Source organism: Equus asinus, chromosome 7 (assembly GCF_041296235.1).
Source record: "Equus asinus isolate D_3611 breed Donkey chromosome 7, EquAss-T2T_v2, whole genome shotgun sequence".
Lineage (NCBI taxonomy): Eukaryota > Metazoa > Chordata > Mammalia > Perissodactyla > Equidae > Equus > Equus asinus.
In genome coordinates this window covers 72,078,610-72,104,386 of record NC_091796.1, presented here as the reverse complement: position 1 = coordinate 72,104,386, position 25,777 = coordinate 72,078,610, and the positions used below count along the sequence as shown (strand labels likewise).

The following is a 25,777-nucleotide window of genomic DNA, read 5'->3' as shown; positions in this document are numbered from 1 at the left end:
CATTTTCATGAAAAAAGATGATAGATAGATAGATGTAGATACAGATATAAAAATCTGTGTCTACAATGGAATACTACTCAGCCATAAAAAAAGACGAAATTGGCCCATTCACAACAATGTGGATGGACCTCGAGGGCATTATGTTAAGCGAAATAAGTCAGTCAGAGAAAGACGAACTCTATATGACTCCACTCATAGGTGGAAATTAGTATATTGAGAAGGAGATCTGATCGGTGGTTACCAGGGAAAAGGGGGGGTGGGGGGAGGGCACGGAGGGGGTAGTGGTGTACCCACAACATGACTAACAAAAATGTACAACTGAAATTTCACAAGCCTGTAATCCATCATAACATAAAAAAAAAAAAAAAAAAATCTGTGTCTATCTGATGAATAGAGAAAAGGTTAAAGTTAGAAATGAAGAAATGCCCAGTGACATACTTTCTCTTGGGATGGATGTGGTTTACGTAGGATGCTACAGAGGATGCCCTCCGGTTCAGTACCCTGTCTACCCTGTCCAAGGTTGAGTAAGAAAAATAGGGTTGGACCTTGAGATTTCAATATAATTAAAAACAATGTAATGCCAACCACTCAAGCCCCTGTCTATGACTAAGGCTCACGTCTTGTTTTTATCCACCTGACACAGCTGAACTATTCAAGACCAGATTAGCTTTTTCTGCCCAATGTTTTACAACTAAAATTTTCAAATACACTGAAAACTTGAAATAATTGTACAGTGGACACCCATATACCCATCACCTGGATTCTGCAATTGGTGTATTTTGCTCCAGTTGTGCTATGAACTGAATGTGTATAACCTCACAAAATTCCTATGTTGAAGCCCTAATCTCCAATGTGATGGTATTTGGACATGGCAGCTTTAGGAGGTCATTAGGTCATGAGAGTGGAGCCCTCATGAAAGGGAGCAGTGCCCTTACAGGAAGGGACAGGAGAGAGAGGATTTCTCTCTCCACCAATTGAGGACACAGCCAGGAGGTATCTGCCTGCAAACCAGGAAGAGGGTTCTCACCAGGAACTGAATCAGCAGACACTTTGATCTTGGACTTTCCAGCCTCCAGAACCATGAAAAATAAATTTCTGTTGTTTAAGTCACTGATTCTATGATATTTTTTGTTCCAGCAGCCTGAGCTAAGACAGTTTGCTTTCTCACATATCCATGCATCTATCTATCCATCAATCCATCTTAGCTGTAGCTATCATTGCTCTTCACCCCTAAACCTTTCAGCATGCATTTCATTAACTAGAGTTCAATATTTTATGAATCTCTTCTATTTTAAGGTAAAATTTACATACAGTGGAATGCACAAAGCGTCGTACCATTCAGTAAGTTTTGACAAGTGCAAACATCCATTTAACCCACACCCCTATCAAAATATAGAACATTCCATCACCCCACATGGCCCCTCAGGGCCCTGCCCAGTCCATCCCGACATCAACACCAATCCTGAGGCAAACACTCTTCTGCTTTTTTTTCACTATTGATGAATTTTGCTTATTTTACAGCTTCACATAAACAGAATCATGTAGTAGGCACTCAGTATGTTTCTGAGATTCCTCCATGTTGCTGAATGCCTCCATTAATTCCATTCCCTTTATACTGCTGTATAGTATTCCACTATACAAATGCATCTTAATTTATTTTATTCATAAGGATATGAGGGTCGTCTTTGCAGTTTTGCCATTACGAATAAAGCTGCTATGAACATTCTTATGCAGGCCTTTTTTTTTTTTAACTTATGGGTAAATGCCTAAGAATGGAACTGCCAGATTGTCAGTGCATGTTTGATTGTATAAGAAACTGCCAAGGCTTTTCCCAAACTGGTTAGTCCATTTTGCATTCCCACAAAGAATGTATTCTCGACGCCCTCACCAACACTTGGTAGAATCAGCCATTTTAGTTTTAGCCATTCTGGGAGGCGTTGTAGAGACTCATATCTCTAAGAATGTTGTATCAGCTCTTGCCCATCAGAGCAAAACCTGCCTTTCACTGAGCCCTCTCTCCCAAGGATTTAACCTCAGAAGTTTGGGGAGGGGTGCTTACATTTCAGTGGATTATTTCTTCTAAGAGCTTTAATAGAGGAAGAAACTTCCTCTATCTTGTCCAACTCCTCTATCTTGCTTAGGAAGAAGAGATTAAAATATCAGAACAGTCGTCTGACTGGATCAAGTTGGCCAGTTCCAAGTTATCTTTGTTTCACGATATACTTCAAGGCAAAAAATTCTCTCTTCTAAATCCCAGCCTTTGTCTCTATTTCCAGCAAGATTTAGAAACTTCAATATTCTAGAGAAGAGAAGTTCCCAATACTTAGGCTCAGCTGGTGTTCCTTCAGGCATCCCCAAGAACCATTCCTCACGTTATCATAGCCACCCAGTAAGGAAGGTTCATGTCCCCTCTTTACAAAGGAGGTAAGTGCACCTGAGAACAGAGTCTCAAGCACAGGATTTGTGACCCTCACACATACGCGTTCCCACCTGTGCCTCTCCCGTGGAGGGCAGTTCCCCGGAGGCGGACTTTGACGCAGGACCCTGGGCACCTCCTGCCCTCCCTCCACCCCCACCGTGGAGTCCAGCGCCCGGGGCAGGCTCCCTCCGCCACACCCCTCTCCCGGGCCCATTCATCTGCCCGCTTGCGTCCTCTCTCCTCTCCCGCTCTTTCTTCCAACTCTGCTCAGTTACCTCATAAAACTCTTGTTCCCTTATCCTTTCTCTCTCTTGTTCTCTTCCATATGGGAACTAAAAATGTATCCTAAGCTTGCCTCATGACTGCCAAAGTAGCGCTAGCGGCGTCACGAAGGGAGACATAATGAGGAACCAATGCCGTCAACGTCTGACGCCCTTGGAAGCACCCAGAGGGCCCTTTCAGAATCTCCACAAAGGCACCTTCTACTTTCTCAGCCCTCCTAATTAAACTGGCTTTTCCTCAAGTACCAGCATTCTACCTAAACAAAAACCTTTTGTCTTCACTATTGGGTTTCTGTTTTAATTACTAGCATCACAGCAACATCATCTTCTATTACTTCGGTTGCAAAGATACAGCATGTCAGTTACATTTTAAGTTAAATTGCAACACTATGTCTATGAAAAATCATGTAGTAAATGCCAAACTGACTTAAACTTTTGGAATAAAATCAATTTCTAAATTAGGACTTATCTTTTTTTCCTATTCAGTTTTAAAGGCTTGTTACAAGAATTTCCTCTTGGGCATATTTCCTTTCATACATAAATGTATGAAAATACAATAGTACCATCCTCAACATCACAGCTTTATATGCAGTATCCCTACCTGGAAAGTATATTATTATAATCCAGTTTTACAGATGAGGAAACTGAGATTCAGAGAAGTTCAATAACTCACAGCTAGTAAGTGGCAGAGCCTGAAGGCACACCTTAGTCTGTTGGCCTCCAGCTGATGCTTTCTTAGCCACCATGCTGTCCTTCTCCCCTGTATTGTCTGGTGCCACCCTGCACACACTTCAGGCTTTCCAGCATGGCCCAGGATAAGCCATGACTGTGTGATACACCTCCCCATCATTCTCTGCCCCTCTACCATGGTCTTCCCCCCAAACTGTTTAGATCTCACCAAATCTCAGGAAGACAGGGGAAGAGACCAGCAAAAGCTCTGAAGGAAAAGCTTTAATCAAGATCTTTAGTAAATTCAGAGCTATTTTAAAAAACAAAGCTGTATCTTGCAAAGAGACTCTAACCGTGCAATTAATAATCAGCACCTGGCATGCATTTTCAATAGCTCTCACCTGGCTCTGAGCACTAGCACAGAACATGGCTTATGCACCCTGGCTATTCTGTTATCAAGAGTGCTGAGCTTTCCTTACTAAGCTGCTCTAATGGCTGTAATACAGACTGGTTGACAAGGTACCCTGGAACAGAGACTTTGTGGGCTGCAGCACAGTTAAAGGCTAAGAAGAGTGAGAGCCCAGATTTGATTGGAGGAAGTGACCTTTTTCTCCCAGCTCTGCTGGCTCTTCACCTGATGCTAACATGTGAGGCCAGAGTCCCTTGACTCTTGCAGCCTACCACACCGTTACTGACCTCACCCTCATTTCAATAAGACTTTGGTGCCTGTGGTGAACAGGCTCACTTACCCTCCACTCTACCCTCTTCTAGTTTACCTTCCTGTACTTGAAAGGCTGGAAATTCAACATTTCTCAGACTCTCTTGCAGCTAGCATTCTAGATACAAATTAGGTTCCTCTGAGAGATGTACTTTGATGAGATCCAGAATGCAGAGCTAACTGAGGCAAAAACCATCTTCTTGTCCCCTTTTAAGCTGTTTTTGCTCACAAGCAAGATCATTAAGGGTGAGCTAATTTTTTTGTAGCATCATTCCACTGTCCAATCTCTGTCTTCCTGGGTATTGAGAGGTACAGGGAGCAGCAGCTTTTTTATTCTGGCTTCCTGAAGCCTGGACTGCAGCTCTGGGAGGATGTTTTGAGCCCCTCTTTCTAGTGGTGACCTCAGAAGTGGTAGCGCCCCCTGGTGAGTCAGGCCCAGATCTTCCTCCTCCACCTCCTCCTCCGTCAACACCATAATCACTAACGTTTCTTGAATGCTCACTATGCATTAAGCACTGTGCTAAATGGTTTCCATAAATCATTTTATTTAAACCCCAAAACAACTTCATGAGAGGGGCACTGTTAATATCCCTTTGTTTCAGATGAGTCTACTGAGCTTCAGAAAAGAGAGGTAAATTACACAGAATCAGAGCAAAGCCAGATCTGCCCCACCCCAAAGCTTGAGCTTGTCTCTTCAAAGGTATCTGAAGACCCTGGACCTTTTAGCAGATTTAAATTGCCCATACACATTATGTTGCTGAAAAGACATCATTCTTTTCCCTTAAATGATATATACATAGAGGCCAGCCTATTTCATGTCAAGTTGCATCTAAATGAAGACTTCAATCTAGTTAAACAGAAAGGCAATAAAAAAGTCCAGAGGTATCACTTTGTAAAAACTTCTCTAAGCCATACCAAGCCCATTCTTATTGTAAGAATTACAGAATTAAGATGAAAGCAGACACAGCCTTCTACCTGGCCCTGGAAGGACGAGAGCTGGGGGAACAGCCGTGCACTCACCTGGTGCTCTGTTAACAGCGAGGTTTCGGAAATGGCTGCCTTTGATCATTTCCACAGATAATCGGCCCGTTGTGGCATTATAGGACAGCCCCACCAGCAGCTCTGGCGCCCCTCCATGAGACAGCGACTGCGTGGATGAAGCACTATCACTTTGAGAAACTGCAGATGGGCTGAGCAGAGACTCTCCACTCTGGAGGGGAAGAACAACAAAGAGTCCATTGGCCCACGCTGCACTCGGCCCTCTGCAGAAGGCCCATGCTATGTGTGGTGAAATTGTAGCCAATCTCAATGGCTGCCAAAGATTACTAACGGCGCACTCGGTGTGAATGATAATGGGCCCAGGGCGCGCAGGCGTGGATGAGATCCCCTGCACTATTAGCTGACATATTTGTTTCAAGAGCGTCTCCATTCAATATTTCCTCTCTAAAGACAAAACGGACAAAGAGTGTTATTTCTAGCATAAATCTAAGATAGATGCAGAGCTAGTAATACATTTAATATAGACCAAAATTCCCTCCAGTGTGACCTGTGCTCGAACATTTCTGTGGAACCCATCTACTCCAGGCATGTGTTTTGTTTCTGTTCTCTGCAGCTTCTTGATCAATAGAGCAACACAGGAGGCATTTTCTCTTCACTAGAAAAGAAATGAGAGACGTCTACCACTGCGTAGAACATTTGGCCCCTGGGGCTACTTCTTAAGGTCGTCAGGAACGTGCCAGAAGCAGCATGTTTCCTCGTAAGGAAGTGAATTACACTGAAAATGAGCACTTTTACAGCTGTTTGATAATGAAGCTGACCCATGGACTGAGGATCTCAGAGACTTTGTAGGCACCAGACAAACCCAGGAGAGAGCCCACATTTTGTTAAGTTTATTCACGTGCACGCTTCTCCAAGGCACTCACCTTCGTGACCAGACACATAGGGACGAGGAGAGCAAAGCAGATCAGGACGCTGACTCACTTGGGAAGCAGGAGCAGGAATGGGCCCCGTGGAGGCAGGACAATAGCCTCCTGGAGCCACCCCTTCCCCCACCAGGAATAAGGGCATTGGACTTTGCTCAAACCTTTCTTCTCAACATCTGAAATCATTTCCTAAAACTTATCCAAAACTCCAACAAATAAACACATTAAAAGGAATTAAAAATTCTTCACATGTGTAGGAAAATATCGCGTTTACCAAGTCATAGGCATCTCTGTCAAGCCCTGGGTTTTCATGGAACACAGTTGGTAAACCATAGGGCTGGTGCTTTTGGTGCCCTATAGCCCCTGCTGTCTAGATGATGATAATCCAATAATGAAGTATTTTCTTAGTTTGGGGTGAGGATCACCCCTTCCTCTGGGTTTCTATAGTAGCGTCTACTGTGGCACCCATCACCGCACAGCTCATCTCTTCCATCAAAATCTGAATCCTTATAAATCTCTCAGTCCACAGTGCAGAGCCCAATGTCTGGCACATAAACATGCTCAACAAATAACTGGTGAATAGAAGCATTTTTACCTCCAAAGTTCTTTCTTGTTTCCCCCACTCAACTCTGTGCCCCCAGCACACAGCACAGTGCCTGGCACAGAGAAATAGGGGTATGACCATCTCTGTCCCCATGCTCTACAGTGCAGGATTCCTTCCGACCTCCTGCGGCTTCTGTTGTCCAGGATTTCAGATATACCTACTCAGAGCTTAAGAATAAAGAGGGATTTGTACAGAGATGAGACATGATCTGGCTTATGGATTAAAAGGCTCCTTCTGGCCCCCATGTTGGGACTAGTCTGTAGGGGGCAAAGGCAGAAGCCAGGAGACCATGTAGAGGCCATTGCAGTAATCCGGTGGTCAGGTTCAGGTTGTATTCTGAAGATAGAGCCAAGAGGATTTCAAGTAGAAAGGAGAGAAATCACAAATGACTTCTACGATTTTTGACCTGAGCAACTGAAAGGATGAAAATGCCTTTAGCCAAGATAGGAAGACTGCAGGTGGGGTGGATTTAGGGAGGCAGACATCAGGAGTTCAAGTGTGGAGATACTAATTTTGAGGAATTGAACATGTAAGTGGCTGGCTCTCCCATCACTGCACTCTGGCCTTCCTGCCTCCTCTCCTCTTCCTCAGACACGACAGGCTCCTTCCACCTGCTGACGCCTGTGGGTGCCCCTTTGCTGTCTGAAATCCTTGTCCTCCACCAGTCTCGCTGCCCTGATTCCCTGAGTGCTGTGTTTTATCACTACCTCACAGAAACTTTCTCTGACCTTCCTAAACAACAGAAGCGTCCGTCACTCTCTTTCCTTGCCTACCTTGGTCACTGTCACCCTCCCTCACCAGCCTGAAAGCTTCCAGGGACAGAAGCATCATCCATCTCATTCCTTCCTGCATCTCCTTTGCCCATATGTGCCTGACATCTAGTAGGTACTCAGTAAACATTTTTGAATGGGTGACTGATTGGCCCAATAGCCCAAGATAGCTACCTGATCTTTAAACCTGGTTTTTAAAAGGAGACCCTCACACTCATGACATATAACCCACAGCAACAGTGGGTTGCCCATCTCATAGACACATAAGCTGTGCTGCCTTTCCTTAAAACCCTGAGGGATGCAGGGGACGGGAAATGTGGAAGAAGCCTGGTCATAGAAGGTCTTAGAAGCAGCTGGAGTTCAGCGCTGCTGTTGCAGCTGACTCAGACACACTTGTTAAGGACTTCACCTTGAAAGCCCCTTCTCAGAGATTCATCTTAATGCATATTGGGGGCAGAGAAGGGGGATGGGTGTTCAGACCACTTATCAGCTAACCAGAAGGACAAGCCACCTCTCCTTGTTTTTCCATGCCCGCCACCACAATGCTGCTGTCATTTCCTAAAATGGATGAGGAATTCATCCATCAGGTTATAGAGACTATGAGCACAAAAAAACCCATTGTACCATGAAGTGCAAATCATGGCTTATAAGGATGAAGAGAGCCAAATGGAAAATTACATTAAGGTGTTTGAATTCACAGGCTGAATGTACTAAATCAAGAGCTAACAATTCCAGGACCTCAAACACACCAAGTCATTAGCAACACCACTCCACATACTCACACTGATATTACTTCTTGGCTCCAGAACCAGAGTCATTTTCATTTCCCCTTCTGGGTGCAGGTGGCTGAGATAGAACAGCTTCTCTCCCATCATCCTCTCACGGGTCATCTTGCGGGCAGCGTACAGGCGGAAGCGGACAGCACAAGTAGGCACATCTCTGGACTCCAGCCTGGTGAAGGTGACCTTCTCCTTGAAGACAGGGTTGGGGCCTCGCTGTATGCTTGTCCTGCCCCTCTGTTTCTTACTGGGCAGCAGCACTACGTGAACTTGCCAGGAGTTGACACCACTTCGGTCCTTATCCGGGAGGTCCTGTGCTCTCACAACGGTCACTGTGAGCTTCTGGCTGGCAGCTCTATATTCAAAGATGACATCTAGGTCACCACATTTTGAGATGGGCTCTGGGACCCCAGATGGTGCCTGAAAATTGGTCCCATCCTGTTCCTGTTGCAGACAGAGGAAAAGATTTGGAAAAGAAACGTTAATGCCCAATTACATTTGGAGAGATGGTGTCCGTCTGTGCTCCTTCAGAACCACGCCCTTGTTGACTACTAGCGCATATCCCTGTACATTAGAAAAGTCTGCTTTCTGGTCTGTCTCTCCTTTAGATTGTGAATTCTTTGAGAGTACAGTACCTGGCATATGGAGAGCCTTCATGAATGCTTTTGGAATGAGTGAACAAAGCTTTTATATTTTGCAAAGTGTTTTCATATACACTGCATCTCAAAAAGCACAAATGACCACTATCATTGAAACCAACTGAGATGCTAGGTATGAAATTAGTCAACTACACAACTGCTGAGAGATAACTCTTCCTTGAGTCCCCAGGAGAAATGGCTGAGCGTGGGCCTGTGCTCTACGGGCCATGACCTCCTACAGACAAGGGTCCTAATCGGGGTCACAGAGAGGTGATCCTTCAGCAGATTTTCAATCTACATGGAGGAGAAGTTTGGGGCAGAGCTTCTCAAACATTCACATGGACTTGAATTATCTGCGGACCCTGATTCAGTAGGACTGGGGTGAGGCCTGAGGTTCCGCATTTCTCAGAAAGTGAGAAGGATGTCATAGGTGACCTCAAATCATGCTTGAGTAGCAAGGGTTTAGGAGGGCATCCCCGGCAGCCATTTAGCAAACAGCAACACTGGACTGGAGACAGAACACCCGGGTTGAAATCATAACTCTACCACTGACTAGCTTTTTGACCCTGACCAAATACACCATCTTCTTCGTATGCTAGCTGAAAAACGAGCATTAAGATGCCTACTTGGTAGAGTGTCATTGTGGGGTTTTAATATATGTGAAAAATACCTGGCTTAGACCAGATTCCATAAATATCTATTCTCATTACTGGACTGGCGCTACCTGTTTTCAAGCACGAACCCCCTTATTATGAAATATCACCCTTCGGCAGCAATTCACCTGTAGCTAGTCAGACCTGATGACCTCACTGAGAAAGCTGAGCTGAACTGCATTACTCTAATGAACCACCCTTCAACAAACTGTAAACAATATCTGTATAATTTGATTTTTCTTCTGAAAGCACGACTCTCACCCATAACTAAACTTGGTCTGATTCTTACTATAAATCAGAATCAGTTCTTATTTACATAATTAAATACCAGGCTTTGCTAACTCAAAGACCTCTATATTTAAAAAAAAAATAAGACACCTCAAAAATGCACATTCATCAACAAAGCTTTCCCACAGAGTTCAGGTGAAAGTGGATGGCTGTCTGGAACGAGACATCCTTGGGAGCCCCAGGTCTACCACTTACTACTTCTGTGACATCAGGCAAGTTATTTGATCCTCTCTACTTTCTGTTTCCTCAACAGTAAAACAGGGATGACACCAACATTAATAGAGTTGTTGTGAAAACTAAAGGATTTGACCCATAGTAGGCATCTTATAAACACACTCTCTTTTAAGATTCACTTAAGTCTACCAAGAAAATTTAGGCTTCTTGCAAAATAAGGGAAGCTTCTTATATCCTCTCCCCTGAGCATGCATTCATGTGTGAGTGTTTCTATTCAGAGGTACTTAGTTTCAAGTGATAAAAGTGGTTGCTATAGAGACTTCTGAATACAACTGACTAGTGTAGATATAATATTAGAAGCAAGTCTCCAAGGAGTTAGGCCAACTCAAAAATCAAGTCACAGTCTTCTGTTAAGACTCCCACCTATTTTAGCCCACTCTTGATCATCTCTACATTGCTTGCTGAACCATAAGTAATAATAGCTAACATCCACTAAGCCCTCCTTCACGCCAGGGCTTAAACCAAAGGGTTTACCATACTAAACCCTTTATAGACTGTAAAAGCCCACTCTTATGCACTTCAGACCTTCTTGGCCTCACCTCTTATTCCATCTTCCCCTACAGGCACAGCCTGTCTGGGTTCAAAGTGGCTTCAGCCTGGCACAGCCCAACAAAGTCTTACCTCTTGCCCATGCAATGGAATTCTCAGCTCCCACCACAAGCCCCTCTGTTGATGTCAAGTCTTGGAAAGTTACAGAATCCTGCTCAGCACTCATGTACATCATGTACATAAAGTCCAGAGTGTGTGTGGGTTTAATGCCCAAGGTAGGACACTTTTCCCGCCTTGGGCAGGTGTCCTGAGATTGGTTTATATGACTTCCTAGAGTACAGTCCCACAAGATGAAGCCTTGAGTCACACAGGGTGGCCAACTCAATCACACGTTCTCATACTGGCTCTCTCTTCTTCCCTGCCTCACCCCTCTTGCCCCTCACTCTTCTTCTTGGGATTGCACGTCCTAACAAAGTAGCCTCTGTTTTTTGGGAAATCCAGCTAAGAAACATTATCTTTTTAATATTCATGTTAACCTAACGAGGTAGGTTTTAATATTTTCATTTTATAGGAGAGGAAACTAAGGCTTAGAAAGGCTAAATAACTCACTCCCTGCCCCCAACATCATATGCCCAGCCAGGATTATCCAGGATTTACCAGTATTAATGCTCAAAATCCCAAACCTTATGTTGAACCATGATATCTCCCTTCCTCTCCCCCAGACTTTTCACTATAGCTATTTATATATATAGTAGCTGTGTAAGATGAAGAGGGAGTAAGATGGGAAACGGGAGTTGGAAACACATGCTACTTTGAATTTCACATCCTTTTAGGCCCCTGTTCTGTTAGTTAACAGTTCCCAGTTTGTCATCAACTTCAATGCCAAGGTAAAAATCTCCTAGTTAAGAAGTCTCTCTCCACTTATCTATCAGGCTATCTATTCAGATCAATGCTCATTCCACCTGCAGGTCAGTGGTAGAGTCCTGGGGAGAGCTCTGAAATAACTGCCCTGAGAACCTTGAATAGGACACAGCTCCAGATGTCGGCCAGGCTCTGGAGGGGGACGATCGAAGCTGCGGCCCCTGAAAACTGGACTTTGCAGCCCCTTCCTGGGTTGATCTGAGACAAAGATTTGTGAAGGCTGGTATTTTCATAGCAATTAATTATTTCAACACACTTTACCTATCACCAGGCAACTAAAGGCGCTCCTCATGTGGGTACTGTTAATACCGCTAATCCATCTGACCTTCCTGCAAGGTAAAAATCTCTTCATTTTTATCCCCATTTGGCAGATTTTAATTAACTTCTCAAGGCCAACCAGTTAATCAGTGGAAAGCAGAGATGAAAAGTGGGACACCTGCCTCCCTGTGTGCTCAAAATCGCCAGCCACACTCCCGTTGTCTTCCCTGCCAAGCTCTGGGTCAGCAGGAAAACGTCGATGGCTTTTTCCAGCAGAGAAGAGCAGCGCTTGAAAATCCATCAGCCTAACAGGTAGTCACACTGCGTGACTGGTTTCCTTCTGAGGCCAAATAAATGATTCCTTTAGCTCTAATATCCCAGGTTTTTCTTTAAGATGAAAATACTTGCACCACATTGTCAAAACTCATGCAGGTTTACAGATTTTTCCATCAATTGAAAGCCTCTCTGTTTTAGTCAGATAGTGTTGATGTCATCTGTGTGGTCCTAAGTAAACAGACCTACAATATGTTCCTAGTGCCAGATACGCAGGGGAAGACAGGGTCCTTAATACAGCTAAGAGGCAAATAAATCAATTCTTTAAGGCAAGCTAAGGCTGCAAAGCAGGCAGTTACAGGAGCTGCCTCTGAGCTGCATTTGAGGTTCTACTGTAGGAGCACCAAATTACAGTTTTTGTCTCAAAATAGATAGGAGGCTGAATGGAGCACATAGAGATGTCTGGGTATTTTTGGAGTCTGAGAACATTTAGTGCCCTCAACACAAAGTCTTCTATTAAAGCTCCATGAGGCCGGCAAATGGGAGGCTACCTAGAGAAAGCAATTCTCAGCCTAATGGTAGAGTTATGAAGGAGACAGAGTATCAACAGGCAGGGAAACAGTTCTGTTTTGTTTGTGTGGTGAGAAAGCCAAAAAAGAATATTTTTAAATGTTAAATGTTATTGTGTGGGATTTGATATGACTCTTGGCAGTAAACTGACAAGGAAGCAGAATTTCTTTACCAAACTTAGAAGGTTAATAGCCTTGGGTGTCTCTATATGAAGGGCCACATTAACAAGCCACAGATCACAGATCTGACTGACCACCTCTGGTCCTCAGCAGTAACACCAACACAAGGGCATGTGTGCACACGTGCACACCTCCTTATGCTCTCTCTACACGCCCAGTGTCTTAGCAGTAAAGCTTTGGAACATGACTTTCTGTGATTTTTTTATTCTCCTTGATGAGCATTTGGTGTGTATGATAGTCCAGGTCATAAGAAGAGATTCATCCTGTTTATTTTCTCAGTCAGACTGATGCTAACAAAATTCACTCACCCTTTGCCTTCCCCTAGCCCCACAAATTATATTAAAGTTTTGTATACTTATATGATTTATTTCATCAAAATGAATTTCAAAGTAGGTATAGACGCTACTACTTAATATCTCCTAATGTCATAGAATCATAATAGGAGGGATCTAGCTAATAAAGAATAGCCATGAATGCCTAGAAGATAAAATAATGTTTGTAAAATCCTTATCACAGAGACTGGCACATCATAATTGCTTGATAAATGGTAGTTTCTATCATCATCACCTCTAGTCATACTGCTGTGTGGTTAGGCATATTCTGGAGCAAGTTTTAATTGCCAAAGAAATTTAGAAGAAGCATATTTTGTTAGAGATTTATTCCAAAATGGAAAGTCAATGGCCAGAGGGTCATTATAGACTAATGCCAACTCCTGGATCTTCAATTCATTCAAAGCCAACAAATATACTCATACTGCAAGATCCTCATCATAAAATCTTGTATAATTTCATTTGAAGGGCCATTGTATTTTAGTTTAATTTTCAAATAATTCTCATACTCAATCATAACTTAAGATTTTGGGTAAATAAAAATAGATTCCACTTAATTGAAACCATGAATGAAATAAACCAGTCTCTCTAAAGAACTAAAAACATAGATAAAAAAGAAGCCTGTTTGTTGCTGGGTCCATTCTGCCACGCTTCTTCTTCTCTTTTTTTTTTTCTATTTTGATAGAAATTTATTTATGATTCTTTTATTGATACATATATGGGCTGGGCCTTGGTCATATGAACAAAAATTTATTTCAAATAAAGGCTCTTTAGGTCTTTGTTTTTCAAGGCAACGCTTCCTTTTCAGAGAAATTTTTTCTTGAGAGATGGGAGAGGAGGGAAGGGAGAGGGGAGAGAGAGCAAGAACGAGCCAGAGGGCACACAGCACTCAAGCAACGAAAGAATGAAAAACAAATGACTTGCCTCTGGACTCCACATGGAAGAGCTGTCGGTGGCATAGGAATCTTCAAATCCCCGGTTATTGAACGCTGTCTCTATCTCCAAGCTGCCCTCTGTGGACCGGTGCTGGAGGCTGTGAACCTCATTGGTCTCTTGGGGAGATGCACCATGGTGCCTGGTATCCCCCACCTCACCCAGGAATGACTGTGAGTGGACAGCAGTGGGGTCATCTTCACCATGAGACAGATCCTCAGAATAATTCAGTTGGCTGGTTCCATCCAAATCTAAATTTGCAATAAGGAAATTATTTTAAATGTATTATTTTACACCTTTTTCCCCAGAGAAATTGAGCAGTAGCAACTACACCAATCAAGACCTCAAAAACAAAATTCACCAAATAATACTTGCAGAAACATAACTCTATCCATACAGTGGATAAACTTGGTCCATATAATCAAAAAGACCATTAGTTCATTATGTGGGGTAGAAGAAGGTTTAATACTTTCTAATAATATAAGTGTAAAGGATGTGTATTTATGCTAGAAGGATAAAATAAATACATTAGCTTTTGTTGGAGCTAATGACCATGAGACTTTGGGGACGGATCTAGAAAGCAAGAACAACAATCTACTGTGGAGTTCACATGGTCTCCTGACTTTACCATTCTTCCTCTCTCTTCCACGTCCACCATATTACCCTCTGCTCAAAAAGCTTCAGTGGTTCTCTCAAGTAAAAAGTTCTCTGCTTGATCTGAGGAAGGAACACTGGACTTGGATTCAGATGATCTGGATTTAAATCCTAGCTCTGTCTTAAGAATGAGAACATTTGAACTGTCTGAACCATGTTTTCTTTTTCTATAAAATGATGATAAAGCCATTAGAGAGTCATTGTGGACACATGAAATAATATCCACTTGGCAGCCAGTAGGTCTTCCACAAACATTAGCCTTGCTTACCTGTCTGGCCCAAACTGGCCTGATCCAACCCAGCAAATCCCATTTTATACTGTTTACTCCCAACTCGCTGTCACACGTGATCTCACTGGCTCATGAAAATGCTAGTTGTGTATTTCTGCTCACAGTCGTCCTCCAACCCTGCCTCCTGTCCTTTCCTTCCTGTGCATCCGAAGCCCCGACAACTCCTGAATCTTCCCTGACTTCTTCAGACACAGTGTTTTTTCCGACCTTAGTGTTGTTCTACTCTCTCCTTCTGTCTCAGTACTCCCTTGCCCTGTTCATCCCCGCCTCTCCTTCCATGTCTAGGTTACCCTTAGATTCTACAAAAAAACTGACAAGGTCTCCCTAAGCAATCGCTTTCACCCTAACTTGCCTCCCATATCTAAAAAGTAGTTAAGGATGTCTTATCTCTTTGGCCTCCAGTTTCCTCTAGTAGCCCCCATCCCAGGATGAGAGAAAATTAGAGATATAGACCAGACGAGTGAGTGGGAAGACAAAGTATATATCATAAATTCAGCTCTTATTTACACACTGTCTGTTAGCAATTGTTTCCACCATTAGTCTTAAAGCCTTGGCTAGAGCATAAGCCCCTGGCACTAAGCCACATAAATCTACCGCACAGTCGTTATCCACCAGTGGGTTTCCCTAAGCCTTCAAAGAACTTTGAAGCCTAGGCAGGTAACAAATACCTGAAGCAGCCAGGTGTGCAGCAATACGGAGTGGTGGTGACAGTGGTTTACCAGACAGTATATGACCCACCTATAGTAAGCATGCCAACTTAAAAACATATTCTCACCCTCTACAGACCACATAAAAACATCTTCAGGCAGACTTGGTCCTCAGGGCACAACTTCAGACTCTTGATTTGGGATTTTGCAAAACCATGGCAAGCCACTGAGAAACTCCCCTATCTGTCTTGTTATTCTTAATAATTTAGTTCAGGCCCCTTGGAAACACTTTCACAGGGCACCACAAAATTTTCACATTCACAGTTTCAGTTATTTGGCAAACAAACCAAAAAAAGGCCACAGAAAACAAAAGAACAGAGATATTCCACATGCAAAACCCTACAACATAAAGCAGAATTTTCTTCTAAGGCTCTAATTAGCACATCCATTCCTCACATACATGAACACTAAAATGTCCTATTAAACAGTGGATCATCCATCAATGCGTGTAGCACCCAGCAGGATTTCAGCACAAAATCTAACTTTGCCAAGAAATTACCCCCATAAAATTGTCTCATGACTTTAACTCCTACAGTGGTAATACCTAGATCGGTAATAAGGGGATATTCAAAAGCTACGTTAAGCTTTGAAAAGCTATTCATGACTGAAAAACATAAGAACTATATTAACGTAACAAACCATTTTCCTTGACAGACAAGCAAGGGATGAATTAGAAAAACAAATCTGGGGAACAAGTCAAGCTGCAAGGAGGAGGCAAGGGAAAGGTGAGTCACCATTATGTAAAGCGGTCTTTCCATGCTTTAGATTAAAGAAGGTCATGTCGCCTTAAACACAGATGGAAAAGTAATGGCCTGCTGTCAGAGAAACATACTCTGGCTTCCTAGAAATCATAGGGCATGATTATGTCTTATCAACTACATTCATTTCAGTAGAGGGAATCTTAAACCCGTTTAGTCCACATCCCACTTTGATGGAGTGTAACTCCACTATCCAATCACTTTCTTTTACTCTCCCAAACCCCTCCCCACCAACAACCATATACAAATATTTTTGCTTACCGACTATGATGGTCAGTTTTATGTGTCAACTTGGCTAGCCTACAGGACCCAAATTATTCAATCAGATGCTAATTTAGATGTTGCTGTGAAGGTATTTTGTAGACATGATTAAAGCCCTTCAGCAGTTGGCTAAGTAAAGATTATCCTACATCATCAGTCAATTCCAAGGCGTTAAGAAAAGAACGGAGGCACCTCTGGAGAAGAGAAAATTTCACCTATTCTCAGCAGCTTCCACTCAGATCTGAGAGTTTCAGCCTACCCTATGGATTTCAGAGCTGCGTATCTGTTTCCTAGCCAGCCCCCACAACTGCATAAGCCAATTCTTTGCAATAAATCTCTTTATATACGTATCACCCTGACATCACCTTGACATATTTAAAATCCTGATTGATAGACCATCCCAAACAAAACTGAGCACAGAATCTGGGAGTAATTGAGCTGTTTTAAACGACACCAGGAAGGCAACATCTAGCTTTTATGAAACACCCTAAGAACAAAATATTTCACAAGCAAAAATAAGGCTTTGCTCAAAAACAAAACCAAAATAAAAGCCTCAGTAAGTGGACTATTATTCTGCAGCCCACCTTTCACACCAGAGACCTGATGCCCAGTCTCTGATCCAGATCACTTAGCCCGAACCCTCTTTGACGTTATCGAGAATACAGGACAATTAATGCACAATAACACTAAGTCAGATATGTGGGGAAAGAGAGAGCTTTCCTAGACTATGAAGAGAGCATGGCCTGAGTTCTAATAATCTCACCATGCCATCTAGAATGAACGATCTCACGTATGATGAAACATGAGACAACCTACAGTAACTCATTTATGGTCAGATTTTACTTGGATTTGGATCTTTAATTCCACTGGTCCAACATTTTAAATACATTTTTAAGGTGGAAGAATTGTCTACAATTAAATTTTATCTTAGAAAATCATGTTTAAGGTAGAGTGAAAAACAGCTAAATAGAGAACAAGCAAAAGAAAATTCCTCTCTGGGGTGCATGCTTAATCTCGTCATTATTCTTCATTGCTGAAACAAATTCACTGATCTAACAATGAACGAAAAGAAATGACACAGAAAAAAATCATGCAATAAAAATTACATTAACATTTCCGTGGCATTTGACAACCTAAAATGTAGCATGCAGTTATTCATTCCTATGAAACTCCTGACTTTCTACAGAATCTACAGGTAATTTGTTCACTGTAGTAGACTTTTTCCTCCCTCCAGGAGAGAAAAATTTACCTTTTCTATCACCATCTCCCAAAAAAATTCAGAATCACCATTTATGACAGAAGTTGTTGCTAATTCTAGGAATGGTAAAGGTTAGAGCAGTAGTCACAACTCTCAGACATCAGCCATTTGTATAAATCAGAAACTGGATACTTGGGCTTCTGGGAAAGGGGCCATTAGCTGTAGAATTAAATGAGCTACTCCTAGGCAGTCAATGGCTATTGACTTTCATGAGCTCACATTCGCCCTCTCAATGAAGAGAAAGGAATGCTGGGACATAGCACTGGAGAGCTGAGAGGGGAGAGGGTGTGAGATGACAGAGGGTCAGTAGCTGCTGTTATCACGCTTTTGTTACACAAGGCATTTATTGCTTGGCTTACTTTGGGCTAAAAAGAACAGCAATAAACTATGCTATGTTGACCCATATCAATAAGTAAAATTACATGATGGATAGTAAATTATTATATTCCTGTTCAAAAATAGAGTTCTTTTATGTCAACTCTCTTTTTTTTCCTTTGTTCTTTTTTTGCCTGCCTTATCCACATGGTCAAGTCAGAATTTCTTCTCTGTTATCTTCTCTCAATTTTGAACTCTCCTTTTTCTCTTTCCTCTGCCAAGTAATGAAAAACATGGAAGATCTACAACTATGCCCCCATTGACCGATCACATGCCCAAAAGGAAGGGAAAGATTAGAGAACCCAGATCATTTAGATCAGGTCACCAAGGTGGATGGCGTGACATTTTCTCTAGGTTTTTACCAAATATAATTCACAGACCCTTCCCTGGTCCAATGTCCTGTGCCTCCTCAGGGTTCTGGGCATCAAGGAGTCAGGGAGATGCCTGACCTTCACTCTGGAAAGCATTAAGACATATTGTACTATTCTTTTTGCAGGTCATCTTGTGTAAATGGCAGAGAGGGAGGAGGACTCTCAACAACACCTATCCACCGTCCCAAGCTGTGCTGACCCTCCCTCTAAGTATCTTCCTCCCCTTGGTGACAGGTGAACTTAGTATGAAGATGCTAGAGGATGGCATATGACCTTGCCCTTGCCCAGTAATTCTCATGTGAGGGATGGTAGAGAAACTACAGGGAACGAGGGAGAGCATGCAGGGCATGTGTTGTTTGAAAAAGGTTATTCAATATTATCGTAGTACCTATTTTTATTTGGAAGATAAAACATACCTATTGTTTTAATAATACAAGCTATTAAAAGAAAACCTTCAAAAATCTTCTGAGGCTATTCAGATACATGGAAAATAGACTCCACGACTCCAATTGGGGGAAAAGGGCACAGCATCTCAATGTCAGAAGACAGGTAGGTGAAATTTTTGTACATATCAGAAGAGAATAAGATTTTTAAAAGCTTGATAAATACCATTCTAGTCACTGTTCAAAATGTACAAAGCAGTAACCTACAAGAAGGAAGGGGTCCCACAAATCAGGGGTCAAGACCTGGGCACTTCTGATCCTTCCCCCTCCTTGTCCCCTGCATGATGGCCCCCCTGTGAGGTTAGGAGCAGCCCTTCTGCCCTGTCTGAGCCCTGGGTCCTCCTCATGTTCTCTTCCTCTCTGGACTCTCAGATGCAAGCGCAGTGAGGTAACTCATGAACACTCTTACCATTGGCCATCCCTGGTCTGGATAAAGGAAGGGTTTGTTGCAAAGAATACCTCCACAAGCAGACACTTCTGTGCCATCCTCTTCGTGGGTAGAAAGCAAGCAGCTGAATTTGGGTTTCTGCTCAAATCTTGTCTGCTTTCCTTTCTCAGATGCTCCTGAACGGAAACTCTGGGACCGCGACACGGAAATCTCAAATTGTTTGATCACCTCCTCGTCACTGTCAGAAGATGTGCACGGCTCTCCATCATCTCCAAAGCTGTCAACTGGGAGCAAACAAGAGCCATGAGTCTCCTGAGGGACCCAAAAGAGCACCGAGATGATATTCCAGGAAAACAAAGAATGTGGACGATTAGTCTGGGTAAAGCAGGCCCAAATGGGATAGAAAGAACTTAAAGTACGTTTGAAGCACAAATTTGAGTCCAAAGGAATAAAACAGGAAGAGAAGGCTCATGAGAGAAATTAGAAATATATGGCTAGAACCCAGGAGAAACCTTTGGGACACCTGTAATCAACGTAACGGGCCCTTTTGTTGAGCCAGCAGCCCCACTGATGCGTTAGGTTGCTGACACTTGCTCCTAACCGGGAACAGGACCATTGCATGGGCACGTGCCTCATGTGCAGTTCTAGTCAGCAATGACAGAAAATATGCACTTTACCTCAGCTCATTTATTGGAACACATGGAGCCAAGCCCCACTTCAGAAAAGAGATATTTGCAATTGAGATTTAACAAAAGCTTCCTGGTTTTCAAAAGAGACACCCATACTGTGTGTCTGGTTTAAAAACAAAACACTAGGTTATACTAGAAATGTTCTGAGCCTTTCTCAGCACCAACAACCCAATCCAAACACCTTTGAATTGTTTGTGCCACTTTCCCCACATCCCCCACACCGGTCCTCTCGGTTTCTCCAGATCCTTCCTGCCTTGGAGTTCTCTGCCTTTGTCATTCCTGCTGCCGGGAAGGCTCCCTCCTCTGGGTGAGTGTTTATGTGGCTGGCTCCTCTCCCCATTCAGGTCTCAGCTGGACTTTCACTTCACCCTAAACACTCCCAATGCCCCACCTTAAGCAGCTCTCTTCACAGCACCTATCATCTTTATTTCTCTCTTCTCTCCCATAACTTCCATGAAACTAGACATCACCAGTTTTGTGAACTGATGTCTCCCCATTATGTAAAACCATGCCTGCTGCATAGTAAGAGCTTAATAAATACTTGTTACGTGTTCAATAAATTGGTGAACAACCAGTATTTTCTCCCAAGCCAAAGCACCCCGCACAGACACTCACACACGATTCCCCATGCCTGGAATCCTCTTCCCCAGCCCCCACCTAGACTGGGCAAGAATCCAGCTCATCATTCAGGTCTCAGCTGAATCATTTCTTCTAGAAAACCCTTCCTCGACACCTTAAATGAGACTCAGGGCCCCTTCCAGGTATTGTAAATAGCTCTCTATCCTGCCCCGTCAGTGCTCCCTCCAGCGCTGTGGCAGAATTACCTATTTATTGCCAACCACTACGCCTACCCTGTACACACCATGACAGGGAGGGGCACACCCGACCGCCCACCTTTGTGTCCCACAGGTCTATCTCTGTGCCAGGCATGGGGCAGACTACTCTGCACATATTTGCTGAATGTGAATCGGAAATAATAAATAATGGGGAATTATTTTTTAATGATTTCCTCCTTCCACCAAAAGTCACACAGTGATCCCAGGGAAGAATATGGCTGCTCACTCACAGGTGGGCTCTGAAGGTCACTTCTGAACCAGAAGCTAAGAAGAAATAAAAAGCCATATTTTAAGTGAGAGAAAACACTTTAAACACTAGCCTGGTCAAAACATTTATTCTCTGTATTAAAAGTTGATATTCCTGAGGTTCTCTGGAAGATCAGTAATAATAACAAACACTTACTGAGTGCTTTTTATGTGCCAGGAACTGTCCCAAGTGCCTAACACATATGATCTCATTTGATCCACACAAAACCCCTATTATTGTTCCCATTTTCCCTGTAAGAAAATCGAGGCAGAGAGAATTGGCTGAAGACCACAGGGCCAGTCAGGGGTAGAATCAAAATCTGAATCAAAGCAGCCTGTCTTGAGAGGCCACATGTGTGGTCACCATGCTGGAGAACCAGAGAGAGGTGGGGGAGAGAACTCTCACTCCGCATACTGAGTCCTGGTGGCCAAGTCTCTTAACCTCTCTGGCCCCGTTTCATCATTTGTGGATCATTTCTAACATCTGGAGCATTTCCCAGGTCTTTTCTAGATTTAATTCCCCGACTCCAGACTTCCTGCTCACAGGCATCAACATTTGATCTGTTTCTCCTTTATGGGGCAGCTGATCCAAGAACGCAAGAACACATCCGAGTCAGCTCACTCAATTCTATTGACTGTGACCAGCACTGTGGGGGGGGGCCTGAAAGGCTAAGCGTCAGAAGAGACTGCATTTTCCACTAATACGCCAAGACTGTCCCAATAGAAAACCATCACAATGGGCAGTCTCCTCGTGTCCCAACATGCTGGACACAGCACTCTGGTGTAGGATGGACCATCACACATGGGAGAGATCTAGAGACCAACAGGAGCAAAACGAAACTCTCCACCTTTACAATGCAGGACCAGCTAAGCACCAGGGAAGAGGCAGAGGGATACACGCACGGGAGGGGTGAGTGGATTAGGCATCTGTTGGAGCTCTTTCCAACTCTGAGAGTCCATTCCATTTGTAATACTAGGCTAGTTATTTAAAATTTAAACAGTCATAAGTCATCAGTTGCAAATTAAGTGAGTAGTTACACCATGGACATTTCCTCATGTATAAAATCAGTAAGTAGAATTCATTAATTTATGAGTATGTGGTCCTTGATTTTTTCTCCCATGAGTCACTGATTATCCATAGACCAAAGATTCTCCTCATTTGCTATGATAATCAGAAAAGCAATTATAATATTTCTCATTTACCAAACATATACTATATGTCAAACACCTTCTTGAGATTTTGTATATATTATCTCAGTTAATCATCACAGCAACACCATAAAGAAGGGATTATTATTGTTCTTCCCATTGTAAAGATAGGAAACAGAGACACAGAGATGTTAAGTAACTTGTCCTATGCAACAAAGTTAGCAAAGTAACAAAGCTAGGACTTGAACATGAATCTGTGTCCTTAGCCACTGTGCGTATCATCAGACATCACTGCATCGGGACACTAGAGCCACACCTAGCTTACTTTTCAGAGTGAGGTGAGAAGGGGCTTTGCCACTTCCACCCTGAAATCCGCCAGGAGGTTGCTTCCTTGTGAGAAGGGCAGAGCAGTGGCAAAACAGTCAGTCCCTGTGGGAGTGAATGCATACAGGCAGGCTGCAGTGTAACTGGCCTATTGCTCCTCGTGGAATTATAAACACAACTGCACTTGATATTCTAAGCCTCACTCCCCAAGGATCTCAGGAAATTATCCATCTAAAAAGGAAACCTGCCACCCCTCCTAAAAACCGCCGAGCAGTAATAGAAGCAGCAACAGAAACAGTGGTGCTATTACAATAATAAAAGCAGTCCCACGAACAGCACTCATCATGTGCCAAGAACTGTTCTAGAACTTTACATAGGTTAACATATTTACTCCTCACAATAATCTAATGAAAAAGGGACTTTATTATCCCCATTCTATGGATGAAGAAACTGAGGCACAGTGAGGTTAGTAATTTGCCACAGTCGTAACACTTAATAAACAGTAGAACCAATATTCAAACCCAGGCTATCTTGCTCGAAAGTCAGTCTTGTTAATGACCATGTTATGCTCCCTCTACCATCTGTTGCCTCAAAGAAAAAACTGCCTAAATCCTAGTTGAAATCTACACTATTGTGTCTTATCACTAAGAAGACAAAAATCACATAGGTTGGGCTTGAAAGGATTTTCATGAGCATCCATCTATTCCCTCATTTTCACAAAGAGAAACCAAAGCCCACAGAAGCAAAGTGACCTGCCCCTGGTTATACCCAGGGAGGACCAAATGCAGGTCCCCAGTGCCCAAGGTTTTGCCACATTGTTTTGCAAGCTCTCTAGCCAATGGGTTATTTTTTCAAATTCAAATTTTGACTCACCTTTTTGAAAGATCCCAGCTATTTGCCTTGGAATGAGTCTATGTCGACAACTATATAGCTGATCTGGATTTCATTCAACTTAAATCTTTGAAAATCACAAAGTCTCATTTAACTCATGGCACTTATTTCAGAGATAAGATACTACTTTCTGACACACCAAATAAATACCAAGTTCAAACCCCTTTCAAGGTAAGTATCTGGGAAATAGCACAGTGGGAATTTTTGCTAAAATCTTCACTCTTTCATCCAATTAGCTTGCTAATATAACAGAAAAACAGTTGCATAGTTACCAGTGGCGTGCATACATCTTGAAGCTGAGACTGTTCCTCTCACTCAATCAGAGAACACAGATCTAGAAATCACCTAAATATCCACCACCAAAGAGAAGTTAGACTCTTCTGGACTCTTTCTGACGAATGCCCACCCAGCTGCACCCTGGGTCCACACACTATTGAGGTGCTACCATGGGCTTCATGCATGGGTAGGAAGTTCACACCTTTGACAGGCAGGGCTGTCTGTAGACCCATCAATGTTGAGTCCCTACTACAATGGAGTCAGGATGTCCCTCCCTCTAATTTTTAATGAATTTTTTTCTAGGTTAAGTAAGGAGAGGCAGAGGAAATGCCATCTTCATCTTCCACATCTAAGAGACAAGAAGGCGGGGTCTGCTGTCAGGTGTAACATTAGTCAAGGCTATAGTGGTTAAGAGTGCAGAATCTGGAGTCAAGCTGCCTGAGTTTGAATCTGGGATATTCTACTTGCTGGTTTGATACCTAAGCAAGTTCCTCAATCTTTCTGAACTTCAGTGTTCTTATTTTGATATTCCTTACTTCCTACAGTTGTTGAGAGGAATAAAGGAGATAAACTATGTAAAAACACTTAGTGCATGCCTGTCATATGATATGCTCAAAAAACGTTAACTATCATTATTATTATTCCCCATTATGGCAGTGCCCCGTGTGGAAACCCGTTTATGAAGCCTTATACTTACATGCAAGGAAAGAATGCGCCTGTTCTTGCAGGGTCTGACTTGAAAACTCATCATCAGGGTTGTTTTAGGAGAAAAGTGGAAGAAAGAAGGGCTGGGACAGGAAAAGATTAAGCTAACAATGTGGATTGTATCACCTTCGTTACCTCATTATCCTTTTTCCCAAGCTTGGAGGTGAAACGCTATGTAAGAATTGGCAATGCTGTCTGGATGTGGGCAGTACCCAACACCTGCTCATTTTGTTGTTTCTTTCAAGGCAACAAAACCACCAACTGGTGATGCAAAGAGAGGATTTCTTAAGCCTGTCTGCTGCTGTCTTACAGATGGAGAAAGAATTTATAAATGATCAGCACAGCTCCAAGCTCATTAATTCCCTCCCACTCACAAAGAAGCAATTAGGTGGAGGGAAGTACTGGTCATATCTTGTAGACAGGAAGTAGAGATAGGCGGGGGTGGGTTGTGCTTGGTGGTGCAGTACCTGGGTGCTACTTTTAGGTACAACTGCAGGAAATCCCTTATACACCAGACTTCTCAAATATTCACAGCAAATATCTGCCCATGGTGGCTGGATAAGGATAGAAATAAGGACAAGAAAGGGGTTAAAGTGAAAAAGCAGAGGGGAGGTCAAAGGTCACAGCTGCCCATTTCAGGTCCTAAGAAAATGGCCACATTTCTAGATGCACAATCCAGCCATTCTTGGACTCAGGCAGGATAGGAAAAGATTTTTATAAATCATCCAGCATTGATTTTTTTTTCAGACTGTGATCTGTGGAGGTCTAGGGTTCCACAAAGGAGCTGCAATGTCACTATAAAAGTGGACATGTGGGTGTTGGACTGAGCAGGCTGAGCTATACCCTCTCTATCATCAGGGCTATTTTGCTTTAATATGGTTTGTATTTTTATAAGGTTCTTTTGGAGAAAAAATAGGAGTTCTGACACTTTTTAGAAGTTTGAAAAACATTGATACAACCTAACTCCCTCATTGTACAAAATAGAGACTTATCTATAGTCAAATAACTAGTTAGTGGCAGAGGAAGGATTAGCATCTGGTTCTCTTGTGCACACCTGTCACCTTACACCTTGTATGAGATGTTTTGACAACTCCATTTCATATATGAACAAAGAGATGGCACTTGTAATAGTTAGATATGAGTGAGTCAAATAGAAAATCTTTTATTAAAATTAGTAACATACGGATCACTACACTAGGGAAAAGTAAGTTATAATATTGAGGATTCCAG

The 25,777-nt window shown here is 42.8% G+C and overlaps 1 protein-coding gene across 5 annotated transcripts in view; it reads right to left on the bottom strand.

The window, feature by feature from the left end:
• Nucleotides 1–25,777, bottom strand: part of SYT16 (synaptotagmin 16) — a 260,034-nt gene that overhangs the window by 18,500 nt on the left and 215,757 nt on the right. For 4 of the 5 annotated variants that reach the window (XM_070513730.1, XM_070513729.1, XM_070513728.1 and 1 more), the window contains 4 exons: nucleotides 19,503–19,715; nucleotides 13,919–14,178; nucleotides 8,166–8,606; nucleotides 5,108–5,297 (listed from right to left, as the gene is read on the bottom strand). In XM_070513730.1, the coding sequence (XP_070369831.1) occupies nucleotides 5,108–5,297; nucleotides 8,166–8,606; nucleotides 13,919–14,178; nucleotides 19,503–19,715 (1,104 nt within the window). The remainder of the gene's footprint in view (nucleotides 1–5,107; nucleotides 5,298–8,165; nucleotides 8,607–13,918; nucleotides 14,179–19,502; nucleotides 19,716–25,777) is intronic. The other variant, XM_070513731.1, reaches the window with a different exon arrangement.